General features: G+C 37.6%; 1 protein-coding gene across 1 annotated transcript in view; it reads left to right on the top strand.

Annotated features, from left to right (window-relative positions):
• SPECC1L (sperm antigen with calponin homology and coiled-coil domains 1 like) overlaps positions 1–19,974 on the top strand; it is a 50,717-nt gene that overhangs the window by 22,791 nt on the left and 7,952 nt on the right. Inside the window, exons 10-15 of the mRNA XM_041420333.1 lie at positions 2,236–2,326; positions 4,224–4,307; positions 5,490–5,646; positions 9,038–9,140; positions 18,381–18,497; positions 19,034–19,093. Coding sequence (XP_041276267.1) covers positions 2,236–2,326; positions 4,224–4,307; positions 5,490–5,646; positions 9,038–9,140; positions 18,381–18,497; positions 19,034–19,093 — 612 coding nt within the window. The remainder of the gene's footprint in view (positions 1–2,235; positions 2,327–4,223; positions 4,308–5,489; positions 5,647–9,037; positions 9,141–18,380; positions 18,498–19,033; positions 19,094–19,974) is intronic.

A 19,974-nucleotide genomic window follows, 5' to 3' on the forward strand; every position in this document is an offset into this window, starting at 1 on the left:
TAGTGTCAAAGCCTTCCTATATCTTAACTGGTCAATATGTGAAGAACTGTTTGTTCTGCAATTGCCACTGCAATTCGTGCAGGTGCACTGGCATGAAGTGCAAAGTGATCAGGAAGAGGTGCCTGGATAGTGGTGATGGTCACGTTTCCTTCCATAGCTGACAACAGACACAAGGGTGACAAGTCAGCAGCTTGGAGTTGAAGTGATTAGTTCATCCTGCCATAGTTCTGTTTCTAATTTAAAGCATATCCCAGACACCTGTGCACTGCTACATAGATGAAGGCAGGTGAAAATAGATAAGCATCAGTTGGTCCATGTTCCTCTGGGTTGCAGTGCATCAGTCCCTGTGTTACTGCTTATGGCTGTGAGATGTGGAATTAGGAACTAAACAGTGCAAGGGAGCCCTGTCTGCAGTGCCAACAGGAGCAAAGAGACAGCCAGTTTGTTTTATTGCAAAGAGACAAGACCAATAGCTGATAACTTGCCATACAGCAAGTTATCAGCTTTCTGACAATACAGCCACTTTCTGACAATTCCCACAAAGGATGTTTGCTTTTAAGGGATAAAGGTATATGGTTATCCAGCTCTGTACATACCTGTGTTTCTTGGCTGAAACTCTGTACTCCCCTGTGTCTGTAGTGCCAGTCCCAAAGCGAACCAAAATTAAATATTTTTATTTTAGCCTCATATTTTAGCTGTTTCCTGGGGTGGGGAGATGCAATGAAATGGCTCATTTTGGTACAGTTCATATCCTTTAGTTAGGAAATGTTTGGATGTTTTTTAAGTAGGTGATGTAAGTGTGAAATGGCAGCTCTTAGGGGAAGCTGTTATGGGCATTTCTGTGCATGGCTCACAGTCACTTCCACCTGCACATATAAAGGTATAATCTTTGTGTGTGTGTGTGTGCAGGACATTGGGTAGATGAAGTGATGAAATTCTTCATGCTGTACTTTGACAGTTGTTCTCTCCATTTGATTTCTAGCAGAAAAGCATAACTCTAGTTTGACTCTAGCTGATGAATACGTAGCCCTGTAATCCTGCCTGTGCTATGGGGTGCTGTAAAGTATATACTGTTAACTTATTTTAATCACAATTCTGCATTTGTCTGTCTTGCCTACATAATTTGGCGTGAGAAACATCTGACCTTTAGTATTTTGTGAAGATAAGACTCATTTAACCTTGGGCCAGATGGAGAAAGAGTTTTCAGGATAAACACATTAGTGGACTGATTATGATTAAATATTGGAATCTAATAGAAAGGACAGGGTGAATAAAGAATGAACTATAATTTGCAATAGGCTCTTTGAAATGATTAATTTGAAATAATTGTGGGTGATCCTCCATGAGCCTTCAGCAACTGAATCTGTTTCAGTAACTATGAGGGTAATTATTGCTTTGTACAATTCACTGTGTGAGACTAAAATGCTTATTTTAGTCCTTTTCAGTGCTTACTGCATTGTGTGTACAAGTCTGAACACAGCTGTGATCGTGTGCTTGCTAAAAGCCATATATTGCTAAATATTTATATAAAACTTGAAAATTAAATGCTCAATTCATAGCTCTTTAGAGGAGAACAAAAATTGAAGTGACTTGAGAAGGAAAAAAAAAAATTGTGTTTTATTATATCTTTGACAAATAATAAAATATGTCTCTCTGTTCCCAGAGCATCTCAGTTAAATATGTGGGAACAAAAGCACTTGACATTCTGAATAAACCCAGTTTTTTTAGTGGTGTTTTTCTTAGCAAAGAGTGCTTTGGGTCACTGTACCCATTGCACCATTCTCCCAACTTTCCAGGAAGAGGCACAAAGCTATAAAGGCTTATGCTAATAACACAGATCATGCACTAAAACCTTGGCTTTGTGTAGGGGGTTCCGTTGGTTTAAATAAACACATCAAGTTTAACCAGAACAGGCTTGTTCAAACAAAATATAAATGAAGGTGAGAATTAATACAAAAACTGCAGCAGCATTCGCAGCCTTAATTTTTAACATTGGTCTGAGGAACAAGTCTGAGCTTAAAGAAGTAAATGTTACAGGATCAAGGCATAGTCAGATTGGCAAAAGTAAAGGATTTTAAAGTAAAGAAGGAAAATTTTTCAAAGATTTCTTTATTTTTGTAGTTCTTTAAAAGTACTAATAATATCATATCTGAATTTCTAAAGCTTATTATGTAATTCCACATTTGATTTTTTTACCTTCTAGTTATGTCTGACACAAGTATTTTTCCATTTCAGAGGCATTCCATAAGTGGGCCAATCTCAGCTTCAAAACCCCTTGCTACACTGACAGACAAAAGACCAAGCTATGCAGAAATTCCTGTTCAAGGTACTGATTCAAGCTCATTTAAATTTTGGTTTTAGCACTGCTATTGATAGTTTTTAAAAAAATATTTAGTATCCAAAGTATTATCATGTTACGTACTTTTTATTATCTAAATATCTTAGTAGATTCGTAGGCTATCTCATGTTTAAGTTCTTTCTACTTGTGTTTCATCACATGTGGTGATATAACATAAAGATGCTTTTTTGAATTTCCAACAGAACCACAATTGCACGCTGATAACTTGGTACTATTCTGACAAGTTTTAGTGTGTGCATAAACTAAGATCACTTGTAAAATCAAGATAAGATAATTTCAGGAACATGTCTTGCAGCTGTCCAGATATTAAAAAAAACAACCTCTGGGGTTACAGGTTTTTTAACCCCCAAAATGAAACAAAGGTGATGGTTGGCATTGTATTGCATATGAACAATAAAATAAACTTATTACATATTGAACCATCAGGAGTCAGATGAAAAATTGAATGGGATTGAGTGTTGATTTATCTATTTCCCAATATTCCCCTGTTCTGTGAACTTTGTTTTGTCTCTCAAAACACTGGTCACAATGTGCTCTTCCTGTGAGAATGAATGGCTATCATGTGTTGGGTGTAGTTCTCTGATTTATGCCTGCTTTAGGGGCTTTTTGTGTGTAGATGTTTCTCAAGATAATCCCCATATGACTCCAGGCTGAATATTTCCTCTCAATTGGTATTCCTGAGGTCTGCTGTTTTCTAAAGGGTTGGGTTTTTTTTTTTTTTCTGTTGCACTTCATAATAGTCTGTATGTGCCAGATTTCCTTCTTGCTTTTGTTGAATCCATATTGAGGCTATTTGTACAATGCAGCTGCAGTTTTAATTTTAGAAACTTTGATATTTTTAGGAATATTGAAATGCCTTTCCAAGAAGATAATACAGATTCTTTAATTGTTACAGAGTTCAGGGTAAGACGTAAGGGTTAGACATAAGCTTAAACACAAAATGAATGGTATGTTTTACATGGCTTTGGTGGTTTTTTTTTCAAATCAGTGAATGCAGGAGCAGGACTGTGTTCCAGGAGTGAGGGTGCCAGACAGAATTCCTGTTTACAGCCATACAGATATATTTTTAATGTATCTCCAGCAATGTATGAAAATGTCACATTTTCAGTTAATAAATGGGGTTTCACTTTTCTTAATTCTTGTTTCCATGAGGTTTTATATTCAAATTACTGTCATCTAAGTGTTTCTATGTAGGAGTATGTAAACCTTTTGTTTGCAGTTTTTACTTGAAGGAATACTTCATAATGGGAAATATCTTTGATTTGTTGCTATAGAAAATTAATTTTGTCGTAATTTTTTTTACTCATTTGCATTAGACAGAGCTGATCTTGCAATACAATATGTAAAGGCACATTTTAGACTTTACTGCATGGAGGAAGAAAGGAAAAAATGTGTAGTTTTATTTAATAATAGAATGAAAAAAAAACCCCAAAGCCCAAAAAATGTCAATCCAACAAACCAGAGAGGAGGAAAAAAGAAGTCACCTGAGAGGTAAAGCAATCCACTGGAAAAAAGAAAAAAGCTTTACCACTGAACATTGTGAAAGACATATTGAATATTTTTGGCCATGTCTGAATGGGGATTCCTTTCTCAGCCTTTTGGTGTAAGGATGTTTTTATGACCAGGGCAAGTGGATTAGCAAGAGGCTTTAGGGCAAAAGGATCAAGGTGCTCATGGTGCTCCTGGTGCACTTCATTGGCAGTAGGCAATTTTAGGGCTCTTCTATCTTCCAGACAGAATCACCTGCCTTCCCTAAAAGAGCCAAACTCAGGCACTGGTGGGCAATATTGGTGACTCAGACCTGACTGTTTACACTTGACTGGAACCCCCAGTAAGGATGACTCCCTCCCTTCTCTTTGTCCAGAGCATTTGTTGAGAACATCCTCCACCAGCCGGCCGGCGTCTCTGCCCAGAGTCCCTGCCATGGAAAGTGCCAAATCCATTTCAGGTAACACCACGGCTTTGGGTGCTCAGGAAAATGAGGAACTCTCATTTCAGTCATGTACTTACAGGTCTGCTTTGTGCCTGGCATAACCCACAAATACTCTTCAGTATTACTGATGGTAGTTGCTGGACATTTGATGTTAACTTTGGATTTAAAAAATGCCAGACTTGCTAAATAGAAGTTTATGCAGAGTGTTAGTTTACTATCAAGCTGTATATACTGATGTCTCAGTATCAGCAGGGGCTTCTAAAACCAAATCTTTATGAATTATAGTACAAATAGTGTGATACTGTGAAAATGATGCTTTGTATAATCTGGGCAGAATTGATTTTAGATCAATTTTTTTTTAAACCCCTATATTTGAGTAAATGCTTACAAGTTTTAGATAGTTTTTGTTTGTATAAGAACCCAAACTTTTTGTGTCTGGTATTTATAAAATAATGTACTTTCCCCCAGGTCATTAGAAAATAAGTCCCTGATTGATGTAGAGAGTTGAATCTTCGATTTGCACAAACATGAACAATGGAGATTATTTAAGTATAAAGGCAAACATCATACTTTTAACTGGAAACTCTTCCATGTAGAGAATATGTAACAATTCCAAATTTGGTTTTACAGAGTACAATGCTTGTGCTTTCGTTTGAAAGAAAAATAATTTCCTTTGATAAAATGAGCAAGCTCTGTGGAATGTGGCTGATTGGTCTCAGGTCAACATTTGATATTCTTGTTGATGATATTTAATTAATGTCCAGAGCATCACGTACATGCCAATTCTTCATTAAAATTAAATGGAAATAAAACAGCTGTCATCCCTAAACTGATTTGGTTTTCTTTTTCCTTAACTACTTGAAGCTTTGCAGTGTAATTATATGGGCTAGAGGAAAATAAATGTTTTGATGTTGAAATTCCTTCTCATTCATTAAATCCTTCAAATGGAAGTAGTCATATTCCATTAAGATGCATCCATCAAACTTTATTTGCTTCAAAATACAGGCTTGATCATAAATGTTTCTAGTGCAGTCTAAATCCTTCATATTTCCAAAGTGGAAAGCATCAAGAATAATGTTAACACCTACTATTAGATATAGGTTTCTGTGGTTGGTTTTTGAACTAATGCTTGTCTGAGAGCAAGTTTGAAAGTTGTATGTTTGCAAGTGATAAATGCCTGGGCGATTCCCTCCTCAGTGTCTCGAAGAAGTAGTGAGGAAATGAAGCGGGACATCAGCGCACCCGACGGAGCATCCCCAGCATCCCTCATGGCAATGGGCACCACCTCACCACAGCTGTCCCTCTCATCTTCTCCTACAGCATCAGTCACCCCTACAACCAGAAGCAGAATAAGGTAACAATGCTTTATTGGGGTTAATTCCACAGCTCTCTGCCTGCATACCTCTAGTATATAATATTGCTGCTGAGACTGCAGACCCCACGCAGTAATGATCTTCAGTAATCTGTAAGAGCTTCAGAAAGGTTTTTCTGCAGCTCAGTATTTGTTTTAAAAGTTACACTAAAAGTTAAGCTTTTTAAAGCTTATGAGTTAATAGTAGACTTCGTACTCCACTAGAAAAGCAAGCTTAAGTCGTGTCACTAAATAATAATAGCAGTTCAAAATACCACGAAGCCAAATTCAGGAAGTGAGCTTGCAGCACACGGAGCAGATCATGCAGACTGGCTTGGACCCAGGGAGACCATGATAAATCTTAACTTTTGTAATCCCAGTTGAAGACAAAAAGCAGCATGCCCGGATCTTAATCCCAGACACTGGCAGGTCTTTTTAATAACCATGAGTGAATGGACCTGGGTTTTTTTGTCCCACAGATGGAGTCATAGTGCAAGTCTGAGCAACAAATGGCCAGACAATCTCCTTTGATTAGTAAGACAAAAGATAAGTCTGTGGTAAATATAAAACTTTTTCTCTCTGTTGTGTTATCAGTCAGAATACTTCAAAGTTATTTAATCCTCATGTTATCCAAGTGAAGTATGTCCTCAGCTCTGCTTCATGGATTGGGAAATTTGCAGACAAAGGTTAAATAACTCTGTCAAGACCATTTCTCACAGAGGTTCCTGATAAGGCTTTTGTACAGCAGAAGTATTAAACCCTTAATGGTCAGACACACTTACAATATGTATAAAATTCTAAGGTGTTCACAGCTGTGGGTGCTTTTGAAAGTGATTTTTCTGAAATCAGCTGAGACAGGCCTCAGTGCCACCCTCCTTTTATTGTGCAGAAATTAAACTGAGTTTAATTGTGGGTACTTTACTATCAGCAATTAATGTGTATGTTAGCACCTATATTTAAACTGAGTACATCCAGAAATAAGTTTTAAAAAAACCCAAAAAGCACCTGTGTATGAACTTAGAACTGGTAACATTGAGTTGTATTGCTGTCAGTCTGCAGACTGGGGCAAATAGTGTGGCATTCCAGGGTGAAAGTGTAGTTATAATTATGAAATCATTACTGTGCTCCCAAACCATTGCCTGCAGTGTTCAGTGCTACAAAAGACTTCATGGGCTGTGCAGCAGTGGGTGTGTGGTGATGAGTGTGGCTTTGGAGACACTCTAGTTTGTTACATGATCAGATTTCTCTGTTCCCCTACCTTTTTCTGAAAGTTATTGGAAGATAAACAGTTATTGGTGTAGCTCACTAGAACAAATACTTGCAGTTTACTGTTCTCTGTTCTAATTGAAACTTCATTAGCTCTTTGATTTGGAATGCAGTTGACCTAATATGTGAACATGTAAGATTTGTATGTTAAACCATTTCTCGTTGTCTCCATACAATTTAATTCTAATTTATTTTTTTCAGCAGTGTTTTCATAACTGTGAGAACCTGATATAAACCATGTGCTCTTGCTGGAATTTGAGAACAGGCTGTACAGCTCCCTCATGGCTAAACAGTATGTTTAGCATAAAGAGAGAGGGATATTTTTATTTGAGTTCTATTGTTGCCCCAGATCTCTGTTCTTCAGTTCTCATAGTGTTGCATAACCCTCATTATAGATTGAATATGCAATCCCATTGTTACTTATTTCAATCACCAAAGAAGAAAATCACCAGTGTAAGTTGTTGATATTTGTACTGATTTAAGAACTGAAATACAGAATTTCTTGAAGCATCATTCTGGCTATGTGGTGCCTATGAAGTTTTGGTACAGTGACCTATTCACATAATTTATTTCATATTTTAAATGCACAATTAATGACTTCTTTGTCATGTTAAATCAAGATGAGCAGTTAGGTTTGAAGGCTCAGCATCAAGGATAGCAGTTACTGTTTTGTGTTTACTGTCCTGCTGGGCATAAATTTTCGTGGCTATTTCAACTGTTATCTCTAAGTAACTTGGGGATCCTGCCCATCCATATGTCAGTGAAGACTGGCCAAGAAAACTGCAATACATGTACTTAAGATCAGTGCCTTGAAACATTTGCTTGTGTGTTGGGCCACGTTCTCTTTTGTGCATTGACCAAGAGATGCTGGTACATGGAACAGTCTCTGGTGTTCTGTTTATAGCACGCACACAGGAAGATACTCACATTCCATGGATGCTTTCTTTTCCCTTAGCAGGAGCTGGAGAGTTGCTACCTGCAAATCTGCAGCAGAGAATCCACTGGTGCTATTATTTATTTACACATTCCACCCCTCTGTCCAGTCATCATATAGGCTGTAAAGAACAAAGAGTTGAAGATTTGAGAGTGAATGTATACAGTCCCAATGTCTTTTGGGAAATATTCAGAAAGAGTAACTTAGGGTATAATTTCGATGAATTTTGTGAAAACTTTGCTTACATCTGATAGAACTCTTTAAAAATGGCAGATGGGGAAGTCTTTGAAGTTCACTGATAGCTGTCTTGTTTTAATTTTCCAAATGGAGATTATTAAAAACAAGAACAATTGCTGTCACACTTCCTGTGTGGTAACTAGTCTCCATAATGGTGGTACTTGCTCCTTTTGTCAAAGACTGTTCATTATAATATCAATAGAAATACTGAGTCGTGTAACCAGGTCACTAAAGAAGTATTAGCCTCTATAATATATATTTTTTAATCTAAGAATTAATTTCTGAAGTCTGGTAAAGAGATACTTGTAATGTAAGACTCATGAAAAAATGGCCAATTTAGTTAGGTTGTTCTTTTCTTCCCCAATCTTTTCTTTAGGAAAAAATTACTTAAGATAGCTTGACAAACTGGAATTGAAATTAATTGACTGCTTTTATTGTGCTAATACATCAAATGGCAGATCAGCCTACATAGATCTCCCCCTTCTTTTTTGAGAACTCCAGGTCTCAGGCAAACGTTCTGCTAATAACACCGTGCTGCTCATATGCAAACTTGTTGTTTCAAGGTGACATTTGTAATCAGCCATGAGATGCAAAAGAGATAGCATCAGTTTATATTCTTTCTAAATAAGAAATAAAGTCACTTGAGTTAGCTTAATGGTTCAGGCTGGAACTTACTGTGTTGTGAGTTTAATTTTTCAAACTCTTAGAAAGAAATATATCATTGAGGTGGAAAGATCTAGTAAAAAAGCTTAAAGGAAAAAGAAAGATTATTTGCTAATGAAAGAATTACTCCAAACTAACTCAAAAGTCTTTTGCAGGTATTCCTGGGTGTTCTGTTTTTCAGTCATAAGTGTCGTATCCTGCTACTTCCAGCGTGCCAAGAATTTGTCCTTCTATTTGAGCCTTTATAAATACCTATTTCTGTTGTGTTATAAGCTCTTCTGGCCTTGTTCCTAGGGAAGAGAGGAAAGATCCCTTGTCTGCCCTTGCAAGAGAATATGGAGGCTCCAAGAGGAACGCCCTGCTGAAGTGGTGCCAGAAGAAAACAGAGGGCTACCAGGTACCTGCATTGCTGGCTGACTGTGTGCAGTGGTGCCAGGCTGCTCCACACCTGACTGCATGGACTGAGTGCCCTGGCATGTCCTGTTCCCTCCCCCTGGAACGTGTGCTCCCGGTGCTGCTCCAGCACCAGCAGCTCCTCAGTCACTTGGCTCCACAGCTTTTTCTTAAGGGGGCAGCTGCCCTCCCACTGGGGTGCTTGAAATCAGCCTTTCACAGGTTGCACTTGTGAAACTGGAGCTGAAACTTTATCAACTTAATGTTTAAGTTAATGTTTCCCAAATGCAGCTAGAGTACCATTTCTCAGATTTCAGAGATTTCTTTTTTATAGGTAATTATCATAGGGTTTTCTTTGGGTCTTTGAATGCACTCCCATTTGCCCTCTTAGGGACAGTTTGTTTTGTGAAGGTGGCATTGTCTTGCATTTTGAACTTGGCTTTCCACTGTGGTTGCAGACTTTTTTTTTTTTTTTTCACTTGGTCCAAATGTTATCAGAAGCCAAAAAAACTAACAAGATAACTGTCCAGAATTCTCCTGATTACATTATTTTTTCAAAAGAATAGCGGCTTCAGCAAACTAAACCAGGATGTTAATAGTCTGACCATGATGTATTTGTTTGGTTAACTTGTATTGAAAGTGTTTGGAGTTCCCAACACAATCCTCAGTTTAAGAACTTTACTCTTTCCATGACTTGAGCCTCACAATGCAGGAGGAAGTTGAGAGCCACATAACAGGATGGTGGCCCATCCATAGGAAAAGTCCTCCTCCAGCACAATGGACAGGCTGGGATATAACCCTCCCCCTCTTCCTGTGGCACGTCTGATACTCAACTGTGCTATTTCTGAGGAGAAGCAGCTTTGTGGAAAGAGCCTTTCTCCTTCCCCACGTTTTAAAAAAGGCAGGATGTTACATTGCTTTATAAATCCTCGAACTAAGTGCAAAAATATTTTCCCATATTGTCTTGACATGAAAGATGAATTTGACAGCTTCGTTAATCTGGTTAGGAAAAGTGATAGAAATTATTCCAAACTTCACTCTGTAGTTGTGTGCACATTCAGGAATACCCTTCTGATTCTACAGATTGCTGCTTCTAATTCCTGGAGTTTTATAAACACTGCTAAAAGGATAGCTTTTGAAACTTTCTGTACTTGGTTCAGAACCTGCAGCATGGTACTGAGAAAGCACAGAGCATCTGCAGAGCCACTGCAATGCCTTCATTGAAATGGTAAGATAGTATCAGGAGGTTATATTAAGTAGTTCTGGGAGAAGAATGGCTTTTGCTTTAGGCACACTCATTTTTTCATTTCTTTGTTGTGCAGAATTTGATTATTTTCAGCATCCCCTGAAATTCAGTTCTGGTTGAACGCTGTGTTGGTGGTATTCTAATGTTTTAAACATACCCAGCACTGTATTCATTGTGAACAGTGCTTATCCAGATTGCTGGCATCTCACTGTTATCAATAACAGATAAGGATCTTTTTTTATTTTCAATGAATCTCTGCTTCATTTAATTTTATTTTAAAACTATGTGTGTTCAAAACTGACAAACAGGAGACAAGCATCAGGGTAATGAACATCTCTCTTCCTCATTCAGTCTTGCTGAAGATACTCAGCTCTTCTTCCTTCCCTGTCATCCAAGCATGGACAGGGTACTCCCTTTATCTCCAGCTCTTCCTGGTGTCTCACACTCTGCCACTGCTCCCTTTTCTCCCCTGACAGCATTTCCTGTCATCAGAACCCCTACTTTTCCTCTGTACCACTGTTGTTTTGTTTGCTTTAGCACCTGGGTGAGAGCCAGCACAAGCTTTCTGAGCTGCAGGTACATGCTGGCTGCCCAGCCCTCCTCTGCCTCTGAGCTGCTGCAGGAGCCTCACAGAACACAAGTCCTAAATATCCCAACCTTTTCCTTTAGGAAAGGCAGTAGGTCACCTTTATCCAGTCACCAATTTCTATCCAATATTAGCTGTAAATATGGCAGGCTAAAGGAAGGATATGAGATGGAGTCTGTAACAAGTTCTAAAAATCACCTGAACGATTGTAACCATCATTTGGAAACAAGAAAAGAAAAGAAAGACCTTTTGTTTCAGAATACTTATTTTCTTAATTTTGTCCTATTCATTTGAAACTACCAATACTTAGGTAAAACCCTGTAAGCCAGTATTTTTCAAGATGTGTTTAAATCACAACTAATTCATCCACTGCCAACAGTAATCACTTTTTTTGTCTTGTTTTCTCCCTCTCACCTGGAGGTGATGTCTCACAGCTGTAGGTCTTTATGCATAAATGCATGTAAGGTATTTATAGAAAATTATTTCAGCTGTTGGTGGTTCACAGGGAAGATGGAGCCATGCACCTTGAGTTAAGCTCCTTTTATAACAGAGACATGTTTGCTCCTGGTATTGTTTTGTCTTTCATTTCTGGTGTTATATTTCACACTGGATACTGGAAAGTAGCTAATAAATACTAAAAAACAGTAATCACACAAATAAGATAGAAATTTTAATTTCTAGAATTTTTTTGAAGGTGTATAGAGTTCTAGGTGAGCTGCCAGTGGTTTAGCCTGTTAAACACCAGGTGTGAGGTGTGGTGGGGTGGGTTTATCCTTTTCAGCAGGGTAAAATACTGCTGATATTTATTTTATTTAATAAAATAAATTTCTCTTCTTTAAATAGAAAAAAATCCAAAAAAACCCACACCAAAGTCTGTCCTGTTTCAAAGAGAGAAGGTTTTCTTTACTCACAAGATACTTGTGGAGAACACAGCCCTACAGAATTGTCTGGTATAACTGGTATGGTGTTTTTGTCAGCTCAAGTAAAATGGAAGAGAAATACCTCCTGCTTTCCTATCCCTTCTAGAAAATTGCTTTCAAGCTTTTGATTAAAAGTCTTAAGTACTTATTTCTGCCTTAGAAGCTTGAAACTTTGTGAATGCTGAATAATTAAAATATGATAGTGTGGTGAAGCTCTTAATTTCAGTCCATTATAGTGGAATAAACGCTGTTAAAAAACACTGTAAATTACCTCATTGTATACTTTTCTTGATCTATTCAAGCAAATTTGGAGGGGAATAAATAAATAGTCACCTTTAAATGTAGTTGTTAATATTTAACTGTGTTCCAAATGTTTCTTCAAGACCACAGTAAAAAAAGCAGGTTGTTACAGCCAATGAAAATAAGAGAAGTTTCTGGTGTAAAAACCTGAATTACTTCATCTCTTACTATATTGTAGCTTTTGACATGCTGCCTGAGTGTTGTTTGCAGGCAGATTTCTCCTTGGAGCTCAGGTTTGGAGGATGGTGATCTGCAGAAGGTCAGTGCAGGACTAGCAGAGGCAGGTTCTCTATTAACTTCCACCCAGAGCCTCCAGTCCTGACACAATTGACACACAAGTTACTGAGCTGCATTGAATTCTGGGCTGGGCAGATCTCTAAGCCATGAGAGAGGAGAGCTGCTCCCAAGATAAGCATTTAGATAAAAGAGGAACAAATCACCTTTAGTTTTCAGATCAACAGGCACAAAATAGTTGAAATTTCATCATGTGTTAGCTTTGCTCAGGATCTGACACTGCTGCAGAGTACAGAGCCAAGTGCTGCATTTTTCAGAGGAGAGATTCCTCCTGGCTCCTCTAAAATATGTGCTGTGTCATAAAACTGTCATAAATTCCAGATATCTTCAAAGCATAAAGTAATCCCATCCAGCTGTTATGGAGCATTTACCCTGGCTGGAGCACAACGACTTTCATTTTGAGTACACAGCTAATAAAAGTCCCAAAAAGGATGTGAGCATGCATGTTTCATGTTAAAAGAGGACCAACAAACAGGATACACACATCCTTACCCATTCTTATCTCTACCAGTATTTCAATTTATTTTCCATTTTTGTCAGCATTCTGAAAGATAATTCACTTCCAGAAGTCTGACACCAAAAAAACAATTGTCACAAAACTGCAACAAGAATAGACTATTTTTTTTTTCAATTTTCTTTAAGATTTACACACTTTCTATCTACAGATACACTTAGTGTAGCCATGTCCTCTTGTCTTCTATTTCATGCAATGCTGCTTTCTGGAAAGACTTTTGCTGCAAAGACCTAATTTTTACCTCCTGTACAGATCAAAGCTACATGTCTTGCAAAAAATTGAATGCTATGCTCAATGCTCCTTGGAATCAAGCAGTGCTTTCATTTGTGCTTGGCCAATAAGTATGGAATAACAAAACTAGAAGTAAAAAATTGTTCAGGCTCCTTTTTTTTTTTTTTTTTAGACTTATTAACACTGAGCTAGGTCATATTCTATTGAAAGTACTATATTGATTTTAAAAATGCACAAGAAAAGGACATGACTGTGCTTATGCAAGCCTGTGTTCAAATACTGACTGCAGGGTGTGCATTCTGTGCTGTCTGGTTGATTCATCAGAACAGTCAGGATGCCAAAACACTTCTCTCCTTGGTTTAAGTTGATGCTTTAGCCAAAAATGGTTGAGTTATGGAAAGACATGCTTCCTTTTTGTGTTTGGATTGGATTCTGATAATAGAAAAATGTCAACTTAATGTTAGACTTAATTATGACAAAATTTAGAATAAATTATGAAGCTGTCTGTACCTCTGTTTTAGACACTAATGTCTGAAGCTATTACTGGATTTTGTGAGAATGACTGCTTCTTTTATGGTTCTTCTTTGTGCCCAAAGTGAAAAATAACATGTGTTTGGTATGGAAAGAAACATTACCAGTCAGTGTTTAAGGATTTTGGTGGTCTATATTTGCCACTTACTACCTTTCCAGAAGCTGGGATTGAGGTGGCAGTAGTTGGGACTGCTGCTAAGTCTATTCCAGAAATACTTTCATGTTCTCACCCACTGCCAGAAGCAGATAGCCACAGCTTTATTCCATGATTTGAGAGTCAGTGAATCCTGATTCAATGGAGCATGGATGGCAGTTGTGTTGTAGTTAACCTTTGTAATCTTCTGTAATGGATACTCTTTTCTTTTGTGCATGTAGCTTTAAAACCTTTTAAAAGCATTTTACTAGTAATTTTCTGCCATGGGAAGAAGCCTGCCAAGGTCTGCACACTAAAACTTCTAAAATCTTGTTTTAAGACTTTAATATATTATAGCACAGAATCATATTAATGGTTTTGCTTTCTCAACCCACTTATTTAATTAACTAATACAACAGAGACATAGACACATGTTTTTATTTTCTTCATGTCCTGACTCTTTTGAGAGCCAAACCAAGTTTGGATATGGGAGTGTCTCCTCCTTGTGCAGAACAAGGGGTGGAGAAATAGCTGCTGTGCAGGATGCTCCTCTGCTGGAGTTCTGATGTCCACAATTCAGGGAGATTGAAGATGGGGATGTGTCTTAAAAAGTGATTAAAATTGCTTTGTTCTTAACTTGTAACTGCAAGTTAGAAACTGTGTTTTCTGTAGTTGGGTTTCTTGATGTTTGTGGGGTTTTTTAGCTGCGAAAGTTTTCTGGGGGGATAAAAAAATTAAGGAGTTACTGGGTTATAATAGTTAACATCTGTTTCTTGGTTTTCAAAGAAAAAGTATTTTCACTGACTTTAGATCCTCTATTAATTTAGAATTATTGCAAAAATCAATAGGAGAAAATTTTAAAATTAGCAGTATGGTGGTTAAAACCATTTTAAAATGGTAAGTTTTAGAAAAGCCACAGGTTTGCAGAGACTGATAGATTGATGTTATGCAGAGCCCAGTCTGTTAAGCAGTGTAGATAGCTTCATGGGGTATACTGGTTTTAGTATTTTTTTTCTATGTGAGCTCAAGGGAATCCTCATTTTGTGGTGGCTGCTCCTACTCTGCAGTTTCCCATTCAGCTGGGGCTGGAGTCATGCTTGAAATGCTGCTTGGTTGTGGATCTACCAAGTTGTTCTAAATACCATCTATTTTTCACTTTATATTTTTATATTCTGTCTCCAGAAAGTCTTGCAAAATTTTAACTCTGTTGTTTACTCCTGGTTGGAAAGTGTCTTCCTTTTTATGACAATGGTCTGTTACTTAACTTTTGTAAAAATCACCTTTTCAAAAACCATCTACCCCAAATACAGAGGTGACTTCACTCCCATCCTGTCTATTAATCATTAATAGACAAGGGATGATAAATGCCCTTCTAGTTCATTTATCTCCAGAAAAGCTTTTTCCTCATTTGACAATTTATCTGAAAGTATGTCCTTCAGTTGCTTTAATACTTTGTGGTCTGAAGAATAATTCTTGAAGAATAATTCTAGATTAGATTCCAGCAGAATTCTCTTAATAGAGCCAATTACTTAATAAAAGCAGTAACAAAGAAGAAATTATGGCAGAGATTTTAGGCTGATGTTCTGTTTACCATCAATTCTTTGAGAAATAAGAGTTTAATGCAAGATTGATTTCATTATACTGACCAAGCTTTTTCAAAAAAACCACAAGTAGTTAAAAGCATTTAGGAAATAAAATTTGCCGTATTTAAATGTGCCAGTTATGTGCTCAAAGCCCTACATGAAAAATTAAATTTTCAGTTTAAATGACAATCTGTCCCATTTCTACATTTGTTTTTACTGTCTGACCAATATTATACTTCTTTTAGTCTGAGAGGTAATAATAATTCATAATGCTTAGAGCAATTGGAAACAGAAACCAGTCCCTTTTAATTGTTTCCTTCCGTTGTATTTAATTCAGCTTCTCTGGATACATTAAAATTCTTGGATGATAGGTTTGTTTTCTGCTAGTTGTCTTAATAATAAAAGCTGGACCCTACAAGATGATTTAGAAAAATGGGATATGGTGAGTTTGGTTTTGTTTGAGAACCAACCAAACTTGTAGGTGTACTCTGACTGGCCCTTTCCCCCCACAGTGTTTATATTAAAAATTCAGCATTCTGAGGATACTTACTAATATTAAAGTGAAGTTTCCAGTTTGTACAATTGTAATGTTGAAGAGAAGACGACTTTTGCTTGTTGTAATTTCATTCTAGCAATGCCAGTGTACATCTTTCTCCTCCCCTTCCCACATCACTTGGTCATCTCAGGGAAGGAGGGAGAACATTTCAGCCAAGAGGTGAAAACCAGGTTTGAGTTTTTCTCCCTCGGTGGATTGTATAGCAAAGCACACATGATCATTCACACCTGATTTTTACAGCCAGCGTGCCACACACAAAGTCTGTGGCAGGAAAAGCCCCTCTCCCTACCTTTATCCATCTTACTGACAAACACGTGAGCCTGAGGCCTTGGTGGGTACAGGGCAGGAGGAGAGAACTTTCCAAAAAGTGACTTCTGTAAATGGACACATGTAGAAATTTATTGGCTTTAACAGTCTGACATTTTTCCCTTTTTTCCTTAAAACCTCATCCTATGTGTTGCATATGTTTCCTTAATTTAAGTAACATTGAGAAAGCTTTAACCAGGCATTAATTTAAATCCAATTTCCTGTCTCTCTTGAGGAAAAAAGAGAGAGAGGGTTTTTTTTTTCTCTCCCTTCATTTTTTTCCCCTTGCTGGTGAGTTTTCCCAGCCTGTGGCTGGAGGAAGCTGAGAGCAGAGCAGTTCCCACAGCCCGGGGGTCTCGGGCGCCGTTTCCGCGTGCGCGGCTCCGGCCGCGGGCCCTGTGAGCCCCGGCACGTACACTGACCCCAGAGCCGGCCTGCACGGGGCCACTTCACAGCACAAGTGCTGGAGCTGAGCAGGAAACCAAGATTTCCCTCACATTCTTCTAGAAACTGCCCAGAGTTCTGTTTTTTTCCTCTGTCGGAGGAGGTTGTGGCTGTTGTTCGTGTGAAGTCCAAGCGGCCTGGGCTGCCTGGCACTGAGCTCTGGCTCTGGGTGGGGTTCTCTGCCTTAGCAATAACCAGCTTTAGTGTCTTGTCCAGGACAGCTGATGGTGACTAAATTGCTGTCAGGTGAAATGTTGGCTCAGCCGATTGTGGTCCTGCACTTCTGTCACTGCAGGTTTTAGTTCCTTCTGTTCCCGTTTGAAAGCTAAATAAGCTTCTGCTTGAGCCCAGTTAAGTGGGTTAGATATTAAAGCATATTTCTATTTCTCCATGAAAGTGTAAAAGACATATGATATATTGTTGTTACTGGTTGTTTCCTAATTAAAGTTTAAACTGACTGCTATCCACTTAGCCTCTCTAACATTGTTTGACTGCCAACAGCCAAATATACAGTCATTTAAAAGGTCACTGAGGCATCTTGTTCATAACTCTTTTGGACTGGGCTGACTCTACAATAATTTATACAGTCTCAGGAGATGCATTTACCAGTGCCACTGAGTTTCCTACGGGAACTAAAAGATCAAAGTGCAAGACAGCAGTTTTCAATTTCAGTTTCAATCCCAAAGATTCTCTGCTACTGTCAGCACTAAATCTGCTTGAACATCTTTACTTCCAAATAAAAGTTAACTTTTGTTTGTGATCTTGTTCACATCAGTTTCTATAGAGAAACGGTTTGTTTAAAAAAGAAAATACTTTTCCTCATCATTTAGAAGTTTTGCTTGGATATGAATTTGGTAGAAGCAGAAAATAGAATGAAGATGAACAGATAGGAGCACGTTGTCTGATCAGAGATTTGGGGTACACGTCTTTGCCTTGTTTGCTGTTCTGTCTTGGGGCTGTGCTGTAGAACATCAGGGTTACTCGTGGCCAGCTGGGGCCAGGCTGGGCAACAAGGTGGAGCTGTGGGACATCCTGATCCACGTACAGCTGTGTCATCCTCTGGATGCTGTGGGTGGAAACATTTCCATAGGTGTTACACTAGATTTGGTTTTCAGTTGGTTTTGTTTAATCCAGTTTGATTTGGCTGTTTGTTTCAATAGAAACACTGATTTAGTATCTCCAGTGTGAATCTCTGGCTCTCCCAAAAATGTCTTATTCCCATGCCTCTGAAAAACTGAGTGAAAATTTCACTTCTAAATTTGTGTTTGTGGTACAGTTGCACCAAATCCATTATCTTCTCTAGCACAACATTTTACAGCTTTTAACACACACTCAAGCCCACATTTTGCACTTTTTTTTTTGAGGAAGGACCTAAAATTATCTGAGATTGATATATAAAAAAACTTGACTTTCTTATCACTGTATTATTTTGTTTTCCTCTGTTAGTAGTGCAGTTCTTACCACAGAACTTTGGTATTGGGCTGTCCACTTTCTCTGCCAATTTCTTTGAAGGTATTAAAAAGAAGTATTGATGAATTGGTAGCATGTAATAATTGTTAGATTACGATTTTAATATTGCTTTTATTTTTTTCCCTTCAAGAATATTGACATCACAAACTTCAGCAGCAGCTGGAATGATGGCCTGGCTTTCTGTGCAGTTCTCCACACTTACCTCCCAGCCCATATTCCCTATCAAGAACTGAACAGCCAGGACAAGGTAAGACATTAAAAATCCCATTCTCAGGACTCCAGTGCTTTAGCTAACTTGAGTTAATTAAGACCAGTGAACTAATTTCAGTTCTAAAAACCCCAGTGTTACTAGGATTTCCAAATCATCTCTTTGTATTCTGGTCTGCCACAATTCCTACCTACTGGTTGGCCCAGGATGTACAATCAATGATAACAGATCCTGAAAACAAAATATAATTTCATTAATGCATTAAGAGATTTTATTTATTTATTCTTTTCAGAGAATAAATAATCTCTTTTTTAGTCTTTTATAACTCAGTTGTTCTTTGCTGACAATGATATTCAGCATTATCTTCTGAACAGGCAATTAATAAAAAATTTTATACATTTTTGGATTATATTAAAACACATTCATTCCTATGGCTTTTTAAAATTACTGTAGTCATATTATATTCTCCATTTGAAATTTAAGTAGTAGCATTATTATGAACATTCTTAAGACCATTTTGTTGAAATTAAAATAGTATTTCCTTGTTTTCTAACATGTTTTCATGTTTCATGCAGAGAAGAAATTTCACTTTGGCTTTTCAGGCAGCTGAAAGTGTTGGCATCAAATCTACTCTGGTAAGATTTAATTGTATATTGAATGAATTATGACCCACTTACAAAAATCAAAATTACTCTCTTTTATATTCTCAAAAGATCTGGATGTTTATACTTAAAAATAGCAGCAGATGAGCTCAGCTAGAGGTTATTGCACTAAATAGTGACTGAAATGCAGACTGGTTAAGCTTTAAAAAGAAGGTTCACTTATCTCCCAGTATGAACATAAATATTAATAATGATAGTGGATTTTTTTGAGAATAATTTGAGAATAAGATTTCAAGAATCCATTAAATCTGTCCTGTCTCTGACCTACTTCTAAATAATTCAGGATTTTTTGAACTCTGGAGCTACAAATCAAGCAATGTAATTTGTTTCTTTTTCTCAGTGTAGTGTGAGAGTTGAGATTTGCTTCTTAAGTTTAGACTTTAATTTGTCATCGTTGCAAATAGTTGTAAGGTTTTATTCAGTGATTGCTTAAAAGATGTCTTACACAAATTTCACAAGACTTAGTTTTCAGTAGTAGAGTGTTTACTAGAACAGGAGCATTTCTGAAGGTGTGGAGTTGGGAGTATCCCAAACCCTTGTGAGTGACCACAAAAGCTCAGCTGAAATGGCCATTATCAGAAAGGAGATTTAAGTGATACTTTTGCAACCTAAGTTCTAACAAAGCTGCCATAGTTAGCAACTAACAGTACAACAGAGTTTTTAAAAATAACACTTTCCTTGATTCTTATCAGTGCTTTTACCCCCCAGCATTGTGTTTGCTGACAATGGCAGTGCAACTCCTGGGCTTTCGTACTTTGACTTTGGCACTGATTTCAGATGTGGAAGTTTTCTACCAAGTGCTGATGTAAGAATGAGATAGTGGAAAATAACTACAGAAATTCTTGCTTAACTCA

This window comes from Onychostruthus taczanowskii, unplaced genomic scaffold (genome assembly GCF_017590055.1).
Source record: "Onychostruthus taczanowskii isolate IOZ18803 unplaced genomic scaffold, ASM1759005v1 scaffold64, whole genome shotgun sequence".
NCBI lineage: Eukaryota > Metazoa > Chordata > Aves > Passeriformes > Passeridae > Onychostruthus > Onychostruthus taczanowskii.